Below are 24,002 nucleotides of genomic sequence, written 5' to 3'. Positions count from 1 at the left end.
CATCTAAAACATGCAGGACGGTGGCCCTCGTGAGCTGGAGTTGGACACCCCTAAATTGCAGGCTAGTTGGTACCAAAGTATTGTTAAGGTTAAACTCTGCTACTGCAACTTTGTCTGCTGCCTGTGGCACTGCCCCATCTTCCTAAATTATCAAGTGATTATCCAAACATCATCTTATTAAGCTGACCCTTTGTACAAAAAGTCTTATTCTGAAAGATTTGCAGCCTTTAACTCCAGCAGAGTCGAGTTTTTTGGAGGGTATGCTCTTCAGGGGTCAATAAATTGCTACAGCCTGGGTCCCACTGGGTTCAGCTTCCTGCCTTACTGCAGTTTTGTCCCCTCCTCAGTGCATCCTCAACTATTGAGTGTCAAAATGGACGTATTAGAGCTAAACGAGCTAAAAAAGCTTCTGGGACACTTCTAAACCACGTTGCGGTGCTTATGGTGGGACAACTTGCACACTTACTTGGCTGCGACTGATGTGATGCAGCTGTTCTACAGTGCTTGTGCTCCCAGTACATGCCCATATCTGAACATGCACCACCAGTCCAAAGAAAAAAGGTCACCACCTTGATTGAACTAAGCAAACAGGTCAGAGCCTCCTATTGGCCGATTACTGCATGGATGATTATGCTTTAGCTGACAACACGTTTTTGAACCCTAACTGATGCAGGGAGTAGCTTCTCATCTCTTCAACAACCATGCAGGAAGGCCTATCCGCCTGTGTTCATTGAAAAGATGTTAATTTGTTTCACAAAAGGTCAAATTATTGGCATTAAGCAAAGAAAACATCTAAAGAGATTGCTGAAATTGCTTAAATTGGGTTAAGGTTATCAAAAACTGGAAGGAGAGTCGTAACCATCATCTTTGAGGAAGACATGGTCAGAAAAAAATGTTGAATGATCCTGATCATGGATCACTTTTTTGGTGAAATCAAATTGTAAAAAAAACAACAGTTAAATGTTTAATAGTGAAAGTAAGAGCATTTTGCACAATGCCAAGATAACTCAAGGAATTGGAACTAAACAGCTGCTTAGCTTTAGGAAAAACACCTTAGTGAGGCTAGTTGGAAAAAAGGCTTCGCTTTCCTCAGGAGCATAGAGATTGGACTGCAATGGAAGCAATGGAAGAAGATCATGTGGTCAAGTGTTACCCTGTACCAGTGATGGGCACATCAGGGTAAGAAAACCGACGGATGAAGTGATGTATCCATCATGCCTAGGGCCTACTATGAGCCTGTGGGGGCAGAGCTATGGTCTGGGGTTGCTGCAGTTGGTCAAGTCTACGTTAAGCAAAGAACGAGGTCAGGTGAGTACCTGAATATTATGAATGACCAGGTTCTTCCATCAATAACGTTTTCCTTTCTTGATGGGACCTGCGTATTCCAGGATGACAGTCCTAGGGGTCATTGGGCTCAAAGAGTGAAAAGAGTGCTTCGGAGACCATGAGAGTCCAGACCTCAACCCCGTAGAGATTTTTTGGGAAGAAGACTTTGTTCAGCGGTCCGACCCTCCCATCATCTATACGAGATCTTTGTGAAAAAATAAAGCCACTCCGGAAAGAAATACATTTTGTGACAAAGCAGGGGCTTATCACAATGAGAGTGCAGCGAATGCGTGCCGTGATCTAAGCTAAAGGCAGTCCAATTAAATATTAGTGTCTGACCCCCCCCCATGGATAGCGTAATAGAGCAGCTTTCTTGAAATCGTGGACAACAATTCATTTGTATGGCTTATTTGCATTTTTTCAACAGTGGTGAAAGTATGCTTTGATGTATCATTGCACTTTACGTAAAGGCCATCTGTTTAGCTCTGTCCTGCGGTCATTTTCTGCACTTCATTATTCTGAGAACTAAACCGTTTGAGGCTGCAGCCAGAGATGACAAGCTGAAAATGTTGAGGTTTTCCAACAGTGGCAGCAGCTCTCAAGCAGTCAGCTCTCCATGTGAACAGACAATTGCAAAATGTATTCAGGCATTAAGTTTTAAAAGTTAACCTTTAGTTAAGTTCTTACACATAAAGTAATAAGTAGCTCTTATAACGGCTAAAAATAAATTGTGACGGCATGAGGACGAGTCTAGAAGGGTGACCCTCGACGGAGATTCTTGTCCCCTCTTGGAGAGGAAAAGGACCGAACACAGTCAACAGGAAAGCTTTTGATCACGCTGTGATTTCTAAACCACTCCGGGTTTCTACTAAAATGTTGATGAAGTTCCCAGAGCTTTTCCTCGGCCAAATGGGAATACTTAAAAATAGCCCCCACAAATTTTCTTTAAATGAGTTAATAGTTGGGTTTACTGCACTCCAGCAAGGTCCATAAGACAATTACAACCTTGCTGCAATTAGCCATTTTATGATGGCTAATATTAAGAATTTTTGTAATGCTGTAATGAAAAAGAGCTTTTCTGTATGGAGACTATTGTACATTTAGACTGTTTTATAAAATATTACATTTTATTAATTAAAATACTGGAGTGATGTAACAGTCTGTTCTATAATATTGTTGGAGTTTATTATAATTATCATTACTATAATGGTTATTAATTATTATTATTATTATTATTATTATTATTATTATTATTATTAGGTATACCATTGCAGTTGAGTTCTAGTAAGAACTCAACACTTAAAGAAAATAAATTTGGGATCAAACCAGAAATCTCCCTGTTTGTATTTTATTTATTCTGAAGATTTATCCTAAAAACTTTTCTTTTTGGAATTCATTTGTTCAACCCGTCACTGTGCACATAAAGCATCTGGACATAGTTGAAGAATGAGAAAAGCAAAGGCAAAATTTGTCAAAAAAAGGTTTAAATCCACAGCTGAAAAATATCAATACCTTTATTTTCAATATTAGGGGCTGTAACTGATATGTGCAACAATGTCTTCTGCGTCAATCAAGTCCATTAGATTCGATCTTATACCAGTGCTGTAAACATTCAGCAGCCAGATGGAAATCCAGGGCAGTATTTTTCAAGAAAATAACCAAGAACGGCACATAAATGCATTCTGAGACTCCGGGAAGCAGGAAAACAGACTGAAAAGCTCAAAAATACACAGCAATCCTGCCAAAGTACTGACATATGGAATACTTCTACAAAATATGAGGACTATTTTCAGGAAAGGAGGCGCATTCCTTCACATTAAAAACAGACCTCACTTACACAACAGTTCAACAATGTCTGAGTCTTTTCCACCTTCCCTCACTTCTCCATTTTCTCCCAAAGATGCTGAGACACACTGGACTGAATTTTTGGAAAGAGACGTTTATTTGTCTGAGCTCTTTATCGGCATGCGCAGTGAACGTGAACAAATAAATGAGCCCCTGGTGGCCCCGACGTGCCGTCATATCGGAAATATGACTAAGGCCAAAGAGGCGTCCGTGGAATTCGGGGTGAAACGGCACATGAGTAACTCTGCCTTTCACCATAGCCCCCCACTCACTTTCAACCTGCACTGTCAACAGGCTCCCACCAGCTGGAATGCCAGAGTCACAGCGATGAAAGAAGATCAGTTCTGTGGCCTTCCAGTCAATCCTTCAAAATACGAGACAAAGCGACTCGTGTTTTCTCGACAGGCATGAAGTGACAGCATCAATACGGGCCTAAAACACCATCCATGTGGCCTCTGGAAGATGTGTCACTACAAATAAATGATGTGTGCAGCAAGAACATACAAAAACTACGGTTATATTCAATGTGAACAAAGATTGTGTTCATGTTTTTATGCCTAAACATTTTTAAAAATCTTTTCTTATCTAAGTGTATTCTCTGATTGCAAAAGAATAAAATATAAATCTGTAATTATTATTCGCACAGTTTTCTCCAAAACATGACAACTTTACACACAAAATAAAAGCAGGATAACCTTCTAAGTCCCACCGTCACGCCAGCGTGATCAGACCAAATAACTCCCGGCAAATGTACATTTTTATATTGAATATAAAGAGATTCATTAAAACATCTGTTCTGATGGAATTAATTTAGGATTTTTTTTTTACCTTGAATTTACTTCATTGAACCATATTTTTTGGTCTACATTTGCTTATTGTACATTTTGAAGGATACAAATGTCTATACTTGATGTTAATTAGGAAAACTAACCATCAGGTCCTTTAGGGAAGATTGTTCTGAAAAAACAAACAAACTAAACAAAACAAAATACGGATGGTAAACATATATTTAATCTGGTATATGCAGTCAAAATCAAAGTAGCTGAAAATGACCAAAAAAAAAAAAGGACCTCCAAGGGAGATTTAGATGAATGCATTTTAAATAACCCTTTGAGTACACACATTTTCTGACCCTGAAACAGATGACCTTAATCACCGGTTAACTCCCAGACAGACATCTGCAATCTGAAAACACATGGCAGGTGACATGACTCCACATGCCGGAAAACATCAGATTACGAAGGTTTGGGAAAAAAGATGTGTGTTGTTTTACAAATGCATAGCCCCGGGACATCCTCACACATCTATTAACCAACAAGCTCTGTGTATCCTCCACATCACCGGGATCAAAACGCAGCTTGCTCTTTCCCATCTGTGGAGACTTTACTGCACAATAAGATGCTTTATCTGACTCATGCTCTTGTCAAAATGACTACAAGGAGAAATATGCTCCCTGCAGATCCTTCTGTTATGAAATGCGCTCACCCTTTGATCCAGCATGAGGGCGTTCACACCTGAAGGAGGAACCGGGGGTGTCTAGGCATTTTGTTCTCCCTGTTGTTATGCATGCCCCACCCCCTTCTGGCCTCGCGAGGCTGATCTTCACCCTCAGGTAAATGTAAAGCCAAGGGGTTGAAAGTCTAGAAGAAAGCTGAATGACATGTCAAGCCCCGGTGTGCTGAATAAACACAGACACTGTTCTCCTGGCCACGTGTAGCAATCCACAAATGAGCTGAGGGCTTGTAAAACTGTTAAATAAGACATGTATTGATATCTTTTGTTTACCATCTGGGCTCAGGTCTTCTTACTTAACTCCCATAGCTTATCACCTGTTCTAGTGTTTGTTGTAGTTAGTAAATACCATTCATTTACCACCCCCTTCACCCTTTGACTACCAATTAGCTTAAGGTCAAGTTTGACTTTTCCAGCAATATGTCATGCAAACACAACTTTCTAACGCTGTGCGTCTGGTATTCCTGTGACTTAATTGAATTCCACCTTTATTTAGAACCGAGAAGTTAAAAAGTTTGATAAAAATAGCGAGTTTATTCCTGACAAACAATGCCCCTACTCACTTGTCAGCATGTCATTCCACATCCATGTCTTCATTTTCACAAATGTCAAGCCTTATTCTCCTCACTTTTTGACTAGCAAGCACCAATCCCTCACCAAGGGATTGGGGGTTTTTCTGTTCTTGTTTAAGCTGAGTTCAGAAACCCTAGCACAGCCAAAAGCATAAGCCATATTTCAAACTTCCAGACTGAAACAAAGGGGCTAAAGTGTCCCTTCTATCCAAGCAGCCCTCCTACCTCCAGCAATCCTCTTGAGCAGCTGCTGCCTGGCAATGATCCTGCCCAGCCTGTAGCCGGAGCGTCTGCGGTGATGATCCATTCTCAGGTAGATATCCTGAGTTTCAGGGGTCATGCTGCCCAAGCACTCGCTGCCTGTGGATTCTGGGAGCTCTCGAAACATAGCTGCTGTGCTTCACCCCGAACAAGCCCCTGACCACTGCCTGACACACACTCACCCACACACACTGTCTCACCAACAGAAAACTTCACATACATGCGCAAAAAGCCTGTAGTGAGTTGGGAGGGGAAGGCGCAGCAGAACCCAGGGGGAGGAGTGCCAACACTTCAGACTATCCTTACAGGTCATGTGACCACAGGGAAGCCAATGGCAGGGAAGCTGTGGGAGCACTGCCCACCTTGCTGTGCTGAATCCAATATCTGTGTGAACGTTTGTCTGCTTTCCCCTGCTCTGGAGGGAAATATAAATACCACTGGAATGCCTATGAACTGAGTAAGGGGAGCAACAGTGGATGCTGTGGTGTGTAGGAGCGCTTTCAAAAATAGTGGATTCTAGACACGCCTTGCTCTAGGAACAAGACTTCTGCTGTTGCTGGTGACGCAGGTACCGAATTAACTGGGCAAGAGTGAGTTTGTGCGACTCTCGAGAAAACTGCAACGCAAAAAGGAAGAGGGAGAAATTGTTATGTCGGGTTTGAGAATGCTAATTTCTACTCCCACAACCCCCACAACACTACATCTACTTCCACTCGCAGGAAGCCCTCTCACTAGTCCTTGATGTGTCAGAAACTCAGGGAACAAAAGATTAGAGCCTGAATACACAAGTGAGACTGATCCACTTCACTCATAAGGGAAAGTAAAATAACGACATGTCACATTTGCAGTTATGATACTTAAAAAAACACCAACTCTAACACAACTATGACCAATGCTAAGTCTTCCCTTACTTTTTTTAAGGTGTAATAATCACTATTCACTCATAATACACAACTGCTGAAGCTTGGATTCCAGATCTCAATATATTTTCTAATGTTGTACGGAAAAGATTGTAAAGTACCAAAAGACATCCATGACCTGTAACATGTGACTATAGGAGAACCAATACAATAAAGCTATTTTGCAGTAAGGCTGTTTCATTTTTCTAGTTTTTATACAAGGAAGTTGCGTTTGGTGATGTCTTCATTTATGCTTTTTGCAGAGGATATGGTCCTGTTGGCGTAATTGAGCGAGTATCTTCAGTTCTCATTGGAGCAGTTTGCAGCAGAGTGGGAGGCAGCAGGAATAAGGAACCGCATCTCGAAACCTAAGATCGTAGGTTTCAGTCGGGACAGCGTGGAATAAGGTGCTGCCTCAAGTAGGGACGTTAAGGTAGCTCATCTTTTTGTTCACAAGGGAGGGAAGAATGAAACAGGAGATTGACAGGTTGACAGTGTCAAAACCCAACAATTTTCACTAATGAAAAACAATAATAGCTGCTCTTAAACTGCCACTTCTGGTTCATTTCCATGTTGGACCTTTGATTTTTATGCTTCTATTTTGAATCAAGCAAACTGAAGGCTACAGCAGCTTTTTCTTTTTCTTTTTTTTAAATACAAAGTCAAAACATTTTAGTCAGACTTGCAAACAACTTGTTGTGGTGTCAATTTGTTTCGCACTTAAGTCAATAGCCACTGTACAAAGACACGTCTATCATAACCTACCGCTGCAGGATTTTAATATTCAGTCTTTGTTCATTTATTTTTCTAAGTTGTTTCTCTATTTGCTCAACAAAGAGATCACAGAACTTAACTTTGATTGTTGCAAAGATTTTGTTCAGTCGCAACGATCCTCGCTTGACCCCTGATGTGAATGGTGCATCAAGGCCAGCAGGGCTTGGGGTCAAAGTAGCACCAGCTTTCCTGACTCTAAACCGAAGCTTTATTTGTGGTTAACTTTTAAAACTGAAGAACTGGTTCTACGTTAAAAAGGCTCTGGGAACACTTTGGTGAAAAAGGCGCATCTTTCTTTTTCAGCAGAAGTGCAAACAACAAGCATGGTTTAGACAATAATGAAGGTTTAGACTAACGGACTATAATGAAAAGGATTTGAATGGAGGACTAATAAGAACAAACAATGACAGAAAGAGCAAATGTCATGAATTCTCACATTCAACATCTGCTTAGAATTTAAAATGGTTTTTGGATGCTATTTATAAATCTCCATTAAGTGGTGAGAATGAAAGACGAGTCTCCTGTGAGTTTAAACTTGTATCTGCCAACACAAGCAATTAACACCACTTGGGATGATCATTTACAACAAAACTAAAACATATGCTCCCCACTTTCAAAAGTAAGCTCCTCTCAGTTGTTTAATAGCAAGAAACAGCCATCTCTTCACACCTGAAATGACGTCTGCATCCGTGCCAGCAGACCCACCCAGTGCCAATCAAGATCCCTGCCACCCTCTCTGTGATGGTTTTAGTCTAAGCATACAGGCTTGCCTGTTCAGCATAAGCATGGCGCCATGCACGTGAATAGAGTACGAATGGGCAAGCGACCAAGTTAAACACAGCCCCTGTCTGTTTCTCTCCCCGGCTGGTAAAATCCACCCTAGCTTAAGCTCACAAAGACCACAATTCAGCAGCACACTTCAGAGTCTGCTGCACACTTTCATAAACTTCTCTTGGGTTTAATGACCCTCCCCACACCCTCAAGAGGAGCTCCTTTAATAAGAGACTGTTGGTTTTTAAAAGTATTAGGTGATGCTGTGACTCTATTCAGGTGATTTCATCAAGTGGTGACTCACGGTTTTACATACAAATACCTGCATTCATTCAATCAAAAGGAGTAAGGTGTCAGGTGAGAAAGAAAAAAAAGTGAATGGCAGCAGGTTCAGAAGAGCTTGAAACCTCTAAGTTGATTCAGTGTTTTATACGTCCTTCCTCCCCGTCTCGACAACGAAATTTACCAGTTGTATTACACGTAGGGCTGTTCGATTTTGCCCAAAAATAAAATCTCGATTTTTTTTCTCTCAAAATCCGATTTTCGATTACGATTATTTTGTGAATTGACAAAAGGAAAAGAAATGATTTCAAATATGCTGTTTTTTTATTGAACATTTGCCCCATTGGGCTTTAAGTGCAAACTTTGCTCTTATTAAACCAAAAATGAATGAATAAAGTGCAAAACTCTGTAAAATAAGTTGAAAAAAAGTTTTAAAAAATATAATAAAATATAAAGTTTTATCTCTGAAAAAAAAAAATCCGCAAATCAGCACTTGCAAACATACAGTAAGTTATATTTCCAATTAAATAAAACAAGACATTTTCAAATTACATTTGCTTGTATTGAGAGGTATTTCCATCAATCATTAATATGGTATCAATCATTAATATGCGTGCAGACAAGATAAAAAAAATTTAAAAAAATTTTTTTTTTTAAAAACGTGAAAAATCGATTTTACGATTTTCACGTTTTAACATCGTTCTAATTACATAATCGCGATTACGATTTAAAATCGATTAATCGAACAGCCCTAATTACACGTATTGAATTACAGAACTCAAGCCACATCTACGCAACTTTGTTGAGGTCAATGGCGTCATCTTCTCTGTCTGGACCCAAATACCTCAGCGGGGGGTTGTGAAACAACATAAGCTCTCCAGTGTTTAGAGATGCCCTCGTGCTTTGTGCTGCATGCATGCCGTGAAGAGAGGACTACGCTCTGTCCTTAGAGGGAGCGCTGTGACTGCAGCCCTTATCGGACGTGTCACAACACGCCTCCGTCTGGGTTTCAGAGCTCAAACTACTACACAGCGTGGCGACAGGAATCCAGACTCGCAGTAAAGACACGCAAACACATAGCGCGGCTCTGTGAGGGGCTGGCAGGGTCAACAAAGTGGATTTTATTGTTCATCATAACGTGGGCCAGGAAAAGAACGTGAAAATACCCTTTAAAGAAAACAACTGGGTGTGAAAGATGGAAGATGTTTCTTAGGAGGAAGTTGCTGGCAACAGATGAGACAGTTCAACAATGTCATTGTTATACAGCGCACGCATCAAGCCGTGACGTGATCGTGTCGGGAAACTGTACCTTTACTTAGTTTCCACTCGAGCGCTCGAGCCTCAGCCAGGTGTGATTTGAGAGGGGAAACTGTGTTTCTGATTCATACCGAGGTCCATTTGTGGTAATAGACACGGCTGTGATGTAGTTGCAGTCTGCAGGAGACACGTGCAATCTGTACTGGAGAGGCCTGGTTCTGCTGGGGCCACGGTTCCTGTGGTTACGCTTTAAGAATAGTCCTACTCTGACCGGAGATTTCCAACCCATGAGCCATTATACGTCTAAATACTGAACTCACGTCTGGTTGTAAATCACACTTCAATACTGAAAGTCAGGTTTAGTTATAGATGTTGGCGAATAAGGTGCTTAATTCTCTGTTGCAAACGTTTCTCTGCTTTTTTAAACCAACTGCATCAACAACTATACACCTGCCGGAAATGAAGACATTCATTGTTTCCCAATACAGAAGAAAAGTAGGGTTTTGGGGTATTGCAATTTTACTAAAACAAACATTTCAATTGATTAGGTCCCTAAATGAGGATACAAAAGGTCAAGGTCATCAGGAAATGATGTCATATCTGATGTAAATGTGTGGGAGTTAAAGCAGCACAAAGGTCTTTTTTCTGTTTCAATTTCATTTTAAGGAATATTTGATTACATTAGTGCTGTCGAGCTGTCACTGTCTTTTTCCCTGCTTTCAGCAGGAGTGACTTCACACTCCCTTCGCTGTCATCTATAACAACACCTGCATGTTGCTCATGTCACAAACACACAGGGATGAAACAAGCTCACGGAGCGGCAGTGGACATCACCGCATAGGCGATTAAGACACTCAAGAAAGTAAAGAAAAAAGAGAAGAAATTAAAGAGTGACTAAGAAAAAGATAAAATGTGTCTCAGAAAAAAAAAAGAGAGAATTCAGCAAAAATACAATTTTAAATCAATCCTTTAAGACTGTGGAAATAAATGAGTACAAGTTGCTTCGTAATTAAACTGTGAAATATACTTAACTGAATAGACTTTAACATGTTACACTGATCTCTGTCCTACTGCAGCTAATCCTACATCTGCTAATTATGGATACTTTCATTTGTCTTGATGAATGACCCTCAAAACATCAGCGGGATAGACTATAAACTCAAGAATTATTATTCAGGCTGGAGCTAAAAGCCGGTTGCCATCCATCAGCATGTAGCTGGACATGTGGCCCACCTCCTGCGATGTGAAACACTTGATGCCATTTTCCGGACCCGTCTTTCTTACTGATGAGCAAGACGTTTGGCTGTCAGGGGCCTGAAGCTGAATTAAATTTCATCCTGAGTTCCTCCCACTGATTTCTCTAACATTCCTTATAGGAAGAGTTGTTTTTACAGCTGGCCACCTGGAATACTGTGGAATATCTAATCACTGTAATCTCTGACAAGCGCCAAATGTAAAAATGGTCCCCACCTTGGCAAGAGGAAAGGGAATCTTACACAAAGCATTGAAAATAATCTGATGCAAATATGCGTCTTGTGTCGGTGCGTATATTTGCAGCAGAAGACTGCAGGAATGCAGACTGCATGGAAATATTCCCGCCAAATGTTTCTGGAGAAGAACAAGATTAATGTGTCAAATGTCCTGGCATCTCTGCACTCAGCTGCTCCGCCAGTGGCGTGCCGAAGCAGGCTGCACAACTCAGCCAAGCACACAAAGTATACAGCTTTGTGAGAAAGTTGAACAGGAGCTCCAAATCCAGTTAAACAAAGAAAAAACACACCAGCGAGCTCTGATATCACATAAACATCTGGTCTGTATTTGTATGACTTCAGCCTGCCTGATGAGGACGGAGCCGTTTAGTAATTCGTGTGGCTTTCCCACGGTGAGGCGCTGGTGTGGTCAATTCCCTGCATCTAGTGGCAAACTTAAGCAACTACACAAATGATTGGATTCCAGTCCTGAGGCATCAATCTCAAGCCCTTCAGTGTAACCACAGCAGTTGGCACTGTCATGGAAAAAAGAGTAGAAATCTTCAAACCGCAACAATGTCCAGTTTTTCTATTTGCTGTTATTCTACAAGGTCATTTTGATTCATTTATAATTTTAAAACAGTGAAGCTACATTTTCATTCATAATCCCTGATCCCTGATCTTTTGATGATAATTTCATGCATAACGTTCCAGGAAAGGTGGCATGGTGACTTGGTTGTTGCCTCACAACTAGACTGTTCCTAGTTCGTGTCCTAGGAGGGCTTTTATTCTTTTGTTTGCAGTTTACATGTTCTCCCTGTGTTTGGTTTCCACCAGCTTCTCTAGATTCCTTTCATAATCAAGAAAAAAAAAATCTGTGGACTGTGGAATTACTAAAGGTAATATTATATCCTGCGAATATTATATCCAGAGACAATTGAATTAACTGTAGGTTTAGCATGTATTGACCATTTCACTGGAGACATACTGATAGAAACTTGCCTTTGCTTGTTTATTTGTAACTGGTTGTAAATATTTAAAAATAAAAATGCAAATAATGGAAAACATCTGGTCTGTGGTGCTTCAAAAAGCCTAAAATAATAATAATAAAAAAATAAATTTAAAGCTGTTTCATCAGCACAATGACACCTTTGCTCTAAAATACATTCAACAGTATTGTCCACGTTTCAGTCACTGCATGTTTTAACAAAGGGCCCACCAGCGCCCCCTTGCGGCACCACCGGGCACTCGGCCAATTGCGACGGAAAGAGTCGGCGTCACAAAGAAACGCTGTTAATTAGGTCTTCTTTTCCTACACGTGCTTTATCTAAATGTAAAATAACAAGTCCAGACCCCATTTTTACTTCACAAGGACTTTATAATCTCTGAAAAACCTTCAGGTATTATCCCAACTTTAAATGTAACGCATGTAATCATTACGGACTAGGTTTATTCCAGTAGTTGTCTAATAAGCTCTACCGTTGCATTATCCGAGGTTAAACTTATTGAACGTGGGGAAAACAAAAACGATCAAGGTTTAAAGACATTTATGCCAGACTTAAAGGGAATTCTCTCTCCAAACGACCTCATATTGATAAGCATCAAAACATGACATAATGTCAGTCTGCAGCTTGAGACAGAAGCGTTTCTCCTAAGATCTTGGACCCCGCTCGGGTCCGCGTTCGCGGCGGCTCCAGGGTCTCCCAGGAGCGGGCTACTGACCTGCCAGTCGCCGCTCTCTGACATTCCTCCACAGTAAATCCCAGGCTTTGGATGTGGAGCTCCGCAGCTGCTCGCTGAAGGAGCGCCGGAGCTTCAGCTTCGCGGAGTTTCTTCTGGAAGTCATCTCCAGCCGCTCATAATAAAAAAAAAAGTCCTCCCGTTTCCCGTTTCCAAACCTGTCAAAAACTCCCCGACGAAAGATCACCTCTTCCAAGCTGCAAGTTCTGTCCCCCTCATCGGCAAAAGTGTATTAAAAAAAAAAAAGAAATCTCACATTAGTGACCCGTAGCTCGAGTTTGTCAACATTTTTTACGCGAGGAGAAAAATGTATAAATAAAGGATAATCCCCCCCGCTTTGAAACGGAAATCAACAAAACGAGTAAAAGTGAGAAAGTGACAGTAAAGCATGAAGACAGGCTTTCACACTTCCCACCAGATGTGTGTGTGTGTGTGTGTGTGTGTGTGTGTGTGTGTGTGTGTGTGTGTGTGTGTGTGTGTGTGTGTGTGTGTGTGTGTGTGTGTGTGTGTGTGTGTGTGTGTGTGTGTGTGTGTTAAGAACTACGCGCAACAGCCGCAGCGAGCGAGACCATAGCGAGACAACCGTGATGCCTTCACGTGCTGCAGGAAAAAAAATAAAATAACCTACTCATAATGATTCATGTAACAAATAGTAAATATTAAAAAAAAAAGTAAAAATAAAAAACATATGGAGGTAGATTTGTGTCTTAATTATTCAATCGAAAAAAGATTGCTTAAATCCAAAAATATATTTAAAAAAATATATAAATATATTTTTAAAAAAGTCACTAAAATCAATAAAAATCACTTCAAATCGAAAAAAATATTCTCAATGTGATAAACAACACTTAAATTGATTTTTTTAATTGATTTTTTTTGTTTGAAGGGATTTTTTTTTGATTGAAGTGACTTTTTTAAATTAAAAATATATTTTTTGATTGAAGCAATGCTTTTTTTATTGAATAATTAAGACACAAATCTACCTCCATAAAAACACGAATAGAAAAAGAAGATTGCTGAGCTTTGAGGAAAAACAGATGAGATCATTAAAACTTTTTATGGTTGCTGTTTCTGAGCGAAAGCCCATGCAGAAATTAAATGTCGCAGAGCCATTGTTTGATTTTGTCACTGAGGTGTAAAAATGTCTGAATATACATTTTATGAGCCAGCAGCCCAGCAAACACAATTATTACAGATACGCATCACCATGATTTATCACAAAGCAAACCAAAAGAGCATTTGTTGCAGGTTCTCACAACTGTGCAATGTCATGGCGAGGTCAAGAATATTTCTAATGCCACATCATCTCCATCATTGATCATTAGGTTCGTCAGCAGAACTGTCTTGGATAACAATTTCCCATCTTGAATAAATAAAATAAGAAAAAAAGAAGGAAGAAAAGTTGAAATAGGGCCCCACCTAATTTGCAAGCTTGTATTGTAGAACTAAATGTAGACTGTTAACATTTTTATTTTTTAATAGATGGAATTTTTAATTGTTTCTCTTTTTAATTGTTTCTGTATTGCCTTAAAAGCACAGTATAGGCCTCTAAATTGTTGTCTTTTTCTTTTAAAGAGTATACGGTTTATCCCAGCAACCCCTTTCAATAAAGCTGTATTTGTTCCATCTTTTTCAAATTTTATGGCCATGAACTTCAACATTATTACTGTTAACTGAGGCCCCCAGAGTCATAGCCATTGTTTATTTATTCATGTCATTCTATTTTATTTTATTTTTAAATCTACAGTTCCTCCGAGAACGATATGGTAAATCTGCAAGGATTTCCACCTCTGAGAAGATTGGCAGCTGTCTCGACTGTTTCCACGTGCACTTAAAGTGCAAGTTCAATGCCCTTAAAGGGACTACATCTTTACATAACTGAAATACGAAACGTGATATGAAAGCTGTGCTGAATTTAACATCACTCTCAACTTAAGAAAAGATCCTCCAACAGTTCCAATGTGAGGTAGAACTGTCTACGCACTTTCTACGCAGGGTCCTTGAAGGTATCACAAGCTTCAGACTATGCAATACCACACCAAGACACTTCTGCTCCACTGAAATGACACAAGTCACAACTGTGTAATCACTTCATCCAGTTAAACCATTAACACCATTATGAAACCAGACACTACAAAAAAAAAATAAAAATAAACAGGAAAACTTTGGCTAGCGGGATCAAAACCACCTTTACTTTTAGTGCAATCCAAAAGGATTTTCTTCAAATTATAAAAACACTTCAAGTTTTTCTTGGATATGATTTTCCCCTGCAGCCATATATTTTACTTTATTGACTATTATTAGGAGCCCACATCAGAAGAGCGTAGTCTGTTGTTAATAAGAGTTCAGCGAGTTCTCAGATCGGTTAGAGTAGATCGACCCCTCAACAGAAGCAAGGATTCAGTTTCAGGACCATTAAGTTTCGTTGTTACAAAAATTTGCGCCACAAATCCTGAAACAAAAGAAGACTTGGACTCATGACCGAAGGGTAAGCGTGGTTAGGTTTTCTGTAAGGCTTTCTGCTGCAGCTGCCCGCAAGACAACACAGCTTCAACGCTCGTTCTACCTGAATTATTTTAGGAATTTCCTCCTATTATTTTATGCCCACTCGAGTGGTGCATGACCCCAGAGCAGTGATATCATATCGGCTGCAAGCAGTTCTCAGGCACCAGCTGGGATTACTGTTATAACAGGTTTAAATCCATTCTAAACACGCAGAACGACTGGCTGAAGATTGACAGATTCTCAAATGAACAAACCTCCGGCAACTTTGGTTTTCCTTCTCAGTATGAAGCTGCAGGCCGCGGTTGCCCCTGAGCTGGGCGGATGATTTACACATCACAGCAACGTCTAACGGAGAGGCATCCCATCACACGGTGAGGCCGTATTAATGAAGAGCTCAGTTTGTTATTAAAAATGGGAAAAAAAAAGATGACCAGTCGTCATTTTTGCACCGTTAGTCACAGAACTGCATAAGCTGCGTGAAAATATACACACTTCTTTTTGAGTTAAGCATGGACCAGCAGTGAATGGAATGCTGCTTTTTTCTTTTTTTTCTTTTAAGCCACACTTGTTCAGACCAGACCTCGAGATAAAATGCAGCTTGAAGGACAAAAACCGCACACACACGCAGCTGTCTAAAGACCCTGCTTCATTTGATCCTGTGACTTTTCAGTAAGGGTCAGGATTAAGCCGAGTCAAGCACCTTGTTGGTGGATGCTCAGAGGAACAAGGGAGCAAAAGAAAAAAAAGGGCTCTACACATTTAAGTTCTTTAAAACAAATGGTAACAATATCGGAATTTATTTGAGGAAAAATAACGTGAAGAGTTTTATTTAACAACACATCCTTAAACAGTGATGAGATCTTCTTCTGTCCATCTTATTAATCCAAACATAATGGAGAATGACACAGGCTGAAAACAGGATAATGAAGGGGGACAAGATGCTGCAAACACGGCATCCGTCAAGACAGGAACGGACAGACAGACAAAACCATCCCAGTCAGCTCTGTAGAGTAAAAGTGAGATAGAAAGCACGGCAGCAGGGTTGTGACCTCTCTCAACATGAATCACCAGAGGTGCACCCAGCTCTCTGTTGCACCTCTTCTCTTTCCACTCACTCCCAAAAGAAAGCACTTGCACTGTAAAGATGAGCATTATCGTCACAAAGGTCATATTGGGGGAGACCATGACTTTGGCTCTGGAGCAGTCCCTGGCAGTAGCTGCGATAGCAGATGCAAGGAAGGGGAAACATCAGCCAGCTTGAGAATCTTTTCCCTTCGCTGACTCAACCCGCTTGTTTGTTTTGGCCGAGTAGCTTTTTCAAAAGTTTCCCCTGTAAGCTGTCACGTTATCTGCGCTGTTCTTCATCCGCCATTTCTCATCTCTCTCATCTTCCTTGATAAATAAAAAAAAACAAAGCATCCAGATAAACACATGTTTACATATGTGCAGGCTATCTATATTGTGTGTGCGTGTGTGTGTGTGTGTGTGTGTCGCCTCTGTCCGTGTCTGATGAATAATGTGGAATGTTGTCCCCTGGCAGCAGTGGGAAAATCCCAGATGTGGGGAAACCGATTTCTCCTCCATGAATGGGTCATGTTGTTGACCATGAGGTCTTACACCAGGCCTCCTTGAAAAGTCTGGGAGATTGCACCTCCCAAGTCTAATGGAAACAAAGCTCAAGGAGCAGGGAGCAGGGAGATCACCCCTCCGCCTCCATCCCGGCCCCCGAGGGCTTGTCCCAGGCATGTGCTATAAATTTCCTGACCATATATTCCCAAGTCGAGTTCATTTTTCCAGAGGAGCCACACATGTGGTGTATATCTGGCTTTAGATTATGTTGTGGGGGAAGGAGGAGCTGACTTTGGTCCAAATGCATTAAAGTGGCCACTAATTCTGTTTTCTTAGTCGGCCGTCCATTATATAACGTCATGATGTGTTTCTTCAGCGAGGGTTGTTCTTTGCAGAACCATTAATTCCCAAAGATGTAATGGATTACATCAGATCTATTTACATAATAGAAATTAATCATGGCATGTAAATATTTAACATTTAAGTTATCTCACACAAGGTTTTATTACATAAGCACTTGTTTGTTGGACTGTAGCATTAAAGGAGGTGAAGTAGGAGCCCCCCACCCCCCATCATCACAAAACACACGTAGAACCAAAAGCTTCCAGAGGTCAAAGTTTGGGCAAGGAGGCTTGCAGCATGTAAAACTGGCATGACAAGCGTATGTGGCTATTGTTTGAGTGAATGACAAAGCATGTAATGCTGTCAGGTCTGAATCTATTAAAGCTGCACCGGCCACAAAAACGCATGGGAAAACATTTACACCACTGTCCCACACCTGGTTTCTATTACAGCAACAAGGATTTAATCAGAGAGCTGCATTTCAGACACTCTATTACTTTTTTTAAATTCTCACAAATGCAAAATAAAGTATTTTTTTAAGGATATTAAGTCAGTTTAGAGCTGTTTGTATGCTTCTTCTATTTTTTTTCCACCATATGTTAATTAAAAAAATCTGTTTGGTGATGTAAAACATACATAAGGATGAGTTTAACTCAACGGCAATCTGGGAAAAACACCAATAAATGTGGCGGACACAATACTACTGCATAAATAACATCTCATGACGTACAGATGCATGGCATTAGTGTCTAAGAAACACATTCAAACAGGAAGTTCATGTTTATATTTCCAGACAAGCATTGTCCCATGAGAAAAAACAGAGTTAAGAGTCTGACCATGACCAAAGCAGAAAAGAAAAAGAAAACAAAAGCAGCTAAAAATGAAACTATAAATGTACAGCCTTACATACTGTGTCATCCTCTTTGAATTCATTATAATTCTTCCCTCCAAAGGATTTAAGCTTCGTCTCAAATTTAGATTTTGTAAAATACTCAAAGTTATGCAAAATTGTTTCATCTAATCAAAACTGTACTGTAGTTCTGAACTGATGTGTGAACACTGACTGAACATATGTTTACAAAGCACCAGCTCCATCAGTCTCAAACTAGAAATGGTTGTATTGGTATAAAGTGCAAAATGTGGCATTTTCATTAAAAAAAAAGGATTTGCGATTCGTGTCCTCTCATCATTTGCATTTATGTGCAACTGCATCCAGACTCTCAGTGGCAGCGTCTCCTTAACAGCGTTTCTTTCTGTGCGTACCTGAGACATTCAGATGTTCCTTTCAAGGTCAAAATGACATTTGAAGCCAGAAGATAACCCATGTCCGTTTTGGCAATCAAACTTAAGAGCCGGATGCAGTCAGTGTGATGGTGAGATGATTACAGTATAGGTTCCCACTTGGATACGGGGTCATTGCATTTTCCATCTGACAACATTGTCTTTTTCTGCTTCAGTCGTTCTCTCTGTTTGGTTAGGTTCATGACAACCCCTCACTCCCTCTGAATATAAATCATCAGTTCATTTTTAGTCTATTTTTGGCTCAACTCACCAACCACATAAAGGAGCAGGTGTGGGTTTTAAAATCATGACACAAACAGGCCCTTCTGCTCCCTTAAAGCCAGAGAGCATACACGCACACACACACACACACACACACACACACACACACACACACACACACACACACACACACACACACACACCAAAGACTGCTCTGCCACTGCCTGTTATTGCTCTTTCATTACAGAGCCAAATTATTTAATCAGGTCTGAAACCACAAGTAAGCTGAAGCACTACATTGCCCTAGGGTAAAACCTAATTTAACAGCACGCTGTATTGTTTTATTTTCCTCATACAGGTGGAAGTCTGCAGCCATAAAGCTCTGATGAACGATCACCTGCAGCTTTGCTTCACTGCAGAAAAGAACAGTGTTGTGAGCCGAGCATGCGATTGGCCAACTTGAAGATGCAAAGCCGAGGGAGGAGAAGATTTTTTTTTTTTTTTGACTCTATGCAACATCTGGAATCTTTGTGGTCTGTGGGAAATCTTGGAGGCCACTGAAAGAGCCAATGCAGTAACTGTATCTAAACCAGCCCTGCAGAAATGTGCTTGGCTTGGAAGCTCCGTCTGTATGCAGCAGCTTTGAGGTACAACACAACGGAGAATCCAACTTTTTTAAGGTCTGGATGAGAAAGAACTATCCATTGGAATCATTTCCCACACTGTTTAGAGGTATTTATGCAGAAAAAAAGATATAGCTGCTGACTGTTGAGCACATGTTACCTTTGAAGTAGTAGTGTGGCCCTATTCTGGTACATTTCTGCCTAAATCTTGTTCCTCTTTTCTCCTCAGGTGGCATCTGAGACCAACCTGTTAGCATTTAGCACAACAAACACACACTTACACACGGAGCGCCTGTTCAACTGCAACTGGACTGCATCGTCAGACGGTTACCCACGTCTCCTTCCACTTACTTTACAGAACCCAGACCTAAATTCCTCAACACACACTCACATTCACACACACACACAGAAAGCACTCTCACCTTGGTCTTTTTGAGGAGGTTGTTCCCTAAAGAGTTTACTGACTGTTTCTTTTCTGATTGTAATTGGAAAGAGGAGCAATAAACCTGTTCTCTTAATGGACAACATACAATTAGTTGATCATTTCTGTTCAAAATGAGCTCTGAACACACAAAATGCATATTTAATCGATGATTTATACTTGGCGAAACATCGCGTCCAGAGATTGCAGAAATTGGTAACCATTGAGTCCACGAGTCTTGATGTGCTAAAGCCACTATAATTGCAATCAAAATGTTGAGACTGGAAGAAAAACGTTTAAAGTTTTTAAAGCGACTAAACCGGAGAGTTCTATAGTGTTTTCTCAACCTCGACAAATTACTGTATACAAAGAAAAGTCCAGAAATACGACCAGGTTTCTTTTTTCCTCTTTTCGTGTTCCCTGTCAAACAGCCAAGCTGGCCTCTGCGCTCAGGAAACCACAAGTCATTTTCCATCTTTCCATGTGTGGAATTTTTCATGCACCCGTCATGGCAGCAGCACCCTTTATAGTCCGTGCTGGGTCCACAAATGACGACTTGCTTATAAATTTAGACCATGATGTCACCGATCTGGCACCTGCTCTTCAGTAGATAGATGGGGAGCAGAAAAATAACGGCACGATGCCACGAAAACGAACTTTTCCCTTCAGTTTTAAATCAAAACGTTTCCCAATGTCCTGGTCCTGCCCTTTAATAGTACAGGCAAAACATACTTTGGCTATGGAGAAAACGGTTTTCTTTTCCACCTTTAAAGCAGCTACTTTGAATGCACCACACAGATTCAGGCGACACACTGGTAGGCTTCGATGTTAAAACACAACTAAACCAAAAAAGATGAAAATATTTTATATTTTTCTCCTATTCACATAACATGGGACAGGCTTTCAGCTTTTCTGTGCAAACTGAAAGCACAAAGCCGCACTGAACACAGGAAACAGCTTACCGGTACCCTTAGAGAATAACTATACATTCAAGTTCAAAAGGAAAACACACCTTTAAGCTCTTAAAGAAGGACATGCTCTGTTTTGAGTGTCATAGTTGGTTTGAGTGCGAGCAGCTCCGCAGGGTCGGTCGGGTGAATGCTTTCTTTACAGAGTAACAGAAAACCATGACAACAGCCCCGTCCAAAAAGGTTGTGATAAGCATGTGCTGCAAGCCAAGTCCTGACACACACCATCATGAGTTCACCTCACAAATAGGCACACGGAGTAAGATTTCAGCTTTTAGGGGGGGATTTCACAATATTGACCTTTATCTTTTGGCAATATATGTGCAATACTGGGCTGTGACAACACATTTGCTGTGCCTTCACACAGCAGAGGCAATGAAAACGCATCCACATCCATGTCTAACTCTTTTAAAATTATTGATTCTCCAACTTTTCTTGAAAAACAATGTGATATTTAGATCAGTTTGGACATTTACCATCATAACAAAAAAGGATTCCACAATAAAAACAGCCATGAGGTCAGAATTTCAGTCAGCCCGAAACAATGAGAGCTACAGCTGAGGTTAATTTTCACCCCATCAACGGGCTTCTCATGTATAGTCCCGATTAAGTGTCCGATTATGTCATCTATTCCTGACTTGTTGCCACAAAGCGTTTGTGTATGTTATCGTCCCTAACGGGCCTCCAGAGAGAGAATGCAGCTGTCTGTGGTCTCATTCAGCTTCCAGCAGCAGGCAGTGACCCTGTGTGAGACTCGGAGAACAGCTGAGGAGCATGCAAGAGGCAAAAAACACTGATAAGAAAACACTGCTGCGCTGCGTTAGTATCCGTGGACGCTGTATGACAGCTACTGGTGCTCCCTCTGTAGCCAGGCTGGTGATGGATGTTCCAGCATCAAAATCCTAATAGGTGACCCCTCTCCTTTGTCCTTAACATTCAACAATTAATACAAATAATAGAATAAGCAGTTAAAGATGGGATTTTGGTGCTGCTTCCAGCATTTTTGTACTTGTCCACAATTATGGCAATGTTTTTTTTTGACACTTATAAACTCTTGCAATCCTTACTGTGCAGTGTATGTAGTCTACAACGGAGCACTGTGGTTCATCTCAAAACCTAAAATTTTATTGCATTGGATGTCTGTAACCTGTGCAGGGTGTAGCCCTGCCTTTCGCCTGCCGAAGGCTAGGATGAGCTCCAGCAGATCCCTGTGACCCTAAATAGATAATAGATATTGTAATAAACTGGTATGTATGTACAGTACAGAACAAACGTTTGGAAACACTTCCTTTTGTTTACCATTTGTTTGAAAGAGAAAATGTGTCCAAACTTTTGGTCTGTACGTATGTATGCATGTAAGTAAGTGAGTCAAATTTTATTTATATAGCACCTGTCAAGATAAAAATCTTCACGATAAAACATAAAAAAACATAAAATATAAAAACTAAGCAAAAGCAACTTTAAAAGGATGTTTTCAGCTGCTTTTTAAAAGAGTCAACAGATGTACTGTCTGTATGTACGTATGTAATCATCTATGTGTCTGCATGGATGGATGGATGGATGGATGGATGGATGGATGGATGGATGGATGGATGGATGGATGGATGGATGGATGGATGGATGGATGGATGGATGGATGCATGGATGGATGGATGGATGGATGGACCTTTATCCAAATATAGACTCAAACTGTCGCCCAAAGTGTGTGTGTGTGTCTTTCTACATTGATACTTTGATTTAATAATGAATGATCAATGGCTGGGAGTCCCCCCATCCTTCAGTGCAATCAATCTGTATAGCAAGACCTCCAAGCTTCCCTTGGCAGTTTCATCAGTGGTCGAGGAGTTTAAAGCCACCAAGGCCAGGGCAGTCGGTACACTCCTTATGTCTGAAGATGAGAAAGTAAGACATGCAAGCAAGACTATCAAATGCGACAGAAAGTGGAAGCCCCAGCAAGCTGTGATGGAAGCAGAGTCCCACTGGAAACACCAGGAAATTGTGGGCGTGGTATGCCAGGGACGCCTGGGCCTTGGACACTACAGCAAGAAGAGGTGGAGCAGAGCTGATGCCAGAGCCAGAAGAGGTCTCATGGTACAAAGAGTCCGTGAGGCAGCAGAGGAGGACCGCCAGGTAAAAGCGGTTGGACTTGCCTCTCAGGGTCGATGGACGCAGTGGGACCAGGCACAGGAGCGACCGCTGTCTTGGAAGGAACTGTAGCAAACCGACCAAGGAAAGTTGAGCTTTCTCTTACGCTCGGTGACTGACCTGTTGCCAACACCAAGCAACCTGAAGATATGGGGCAGTGAGGAAGACCCATCCTGCAATCAGTGCGGAGCAGCCTCCTGTACACTGAACCACATCTTGACTGGTTGTCCAAAGGCGTTGGCAGAAGGACGCTACAGACGGAGGCACGACAAGGTCCTCACAGAAATTGCCAAATGGGTGGAACAGCAGCAAGTCAAAGCCAACAACAAGCAGGCCCAACAGCCCAAACCCATAACCTTTGTGAGGGAAGGGGACAAGGTTCGTAAGACCAGCACGGCGGCAAAGAACCCATCCTTTATCTTGCAACGCGCCTCCGACTGGGAGCTGAGTGTGGACCTGAAGAGGAAGCTTGTCTACCCACAGGACGTGGCAGTGACCCCACTCCGACCGGACATGGTCCTGCTATCCAGGAGCACAAAAACCATCATAGTTGCTGAGCTCACGGTGCCCTGGGAAGAGAGGCTAGCCACGTCCCATCAACTGAAAAAAGCCAAATACCAGGACCTGATCGACGAAGCGGTTTTGAAAGGGTGGCACGCAACCATCTTCCCCATTGAAGTCGGCTGCCGTGGGTTCCCAGCAAAATCAGTGCGCTACTTTCTCCAGAGGGTTGGGCTGGAGCCCAAACAGCTGAAGAAAGCCAGCAGGGACATAGCCGCAGCAGCCGAGTCCAGCTCAAGATGGCTATGGCTGAAGAGGGCCCACAGTTGGAACCCTTCTGCAGGTGAAGGCTAGTCAGTCTTTGCTGCCCCACTCAGGCGAGGTGTACAGGTTAAGGGGCGAAACACCTGTGAACCTGAGATCCCTGCTGATGATGTGGAAGGGTTTCCAACAATGTGGATGCTCCGAGGAATACCATCTCGGAAGATCTGCATCACCAGAGTTAGTGTAGTTCCTGCAGTTACAGCTTGTGGCAAAGCATTTATGATGTTTACTTCACCCTAATGAATTATCAAAATCAAAATATCGATTAGACATTAATACATATTATTAAGTGGCCTTTTAAAATACATTTATATTAAAAGAACATAATGGCTTTTTGTTTAACTGTTAAGTTGAATCTAGAAATAAAAATGTAAAATTATATTTCAGCTTCTT

The 24,002-nt window shown here is 41.2% G+C and overlaps 1 protein-coding gene across 5 annotated transcripts in view; it reads right to left on the bottom strand.

The window, feature by feature from the left end:
- stard13b (StAR related lipid transfer domain containing 13b) overlaps positions 1–24,002 on the bottom strand; it is a 70,151-nt gene that overhangs the window by 23,827 nt on the left and 22,322 nt on the right. The window contains exon 1 of one of the 5 annotated variants that reach the window (XM_061719700.1): positions 12,691–13,059. The exons of 3 other annotated variants lie outside the window; for them this stretch is intronic. In XM_061719700.1, the coding sequence (XP_061575684.1) occupies positions 12,691–12,814 (124 nt within the window). In that variant the 5' untranslated portion in view covers positions 12,815–13,059. Of the gene's footprint in view, positions 1–5,480; positions 5,722–12,690; positions 13,060–24,002 lie in introns of those variants that run through there. One more of the 5 variants, XM_061719699.1, reaches the window with a different exon arrangement.

The sequence above is a fragment of the Cololabis saira genome, chromosome 4 (assembly GCF_033807715.1).
Source record: "Cololabis saira isolate AMF1-May2022 chromosome 4, fColSai1.1, whole genome shotgun sequence".
Classification (NCBI taxonomy): Eukaryota; Metazoa; Chordata; class Actinopteri; order Beloniformes; family Belonidae; genus Cololabis; species Cololabis saira.
The sequence above is the reverse complement of the archived record's forward strand: the minus strand, read 5'-3'. Positions and strand labels throughout refer to the sequence as shown.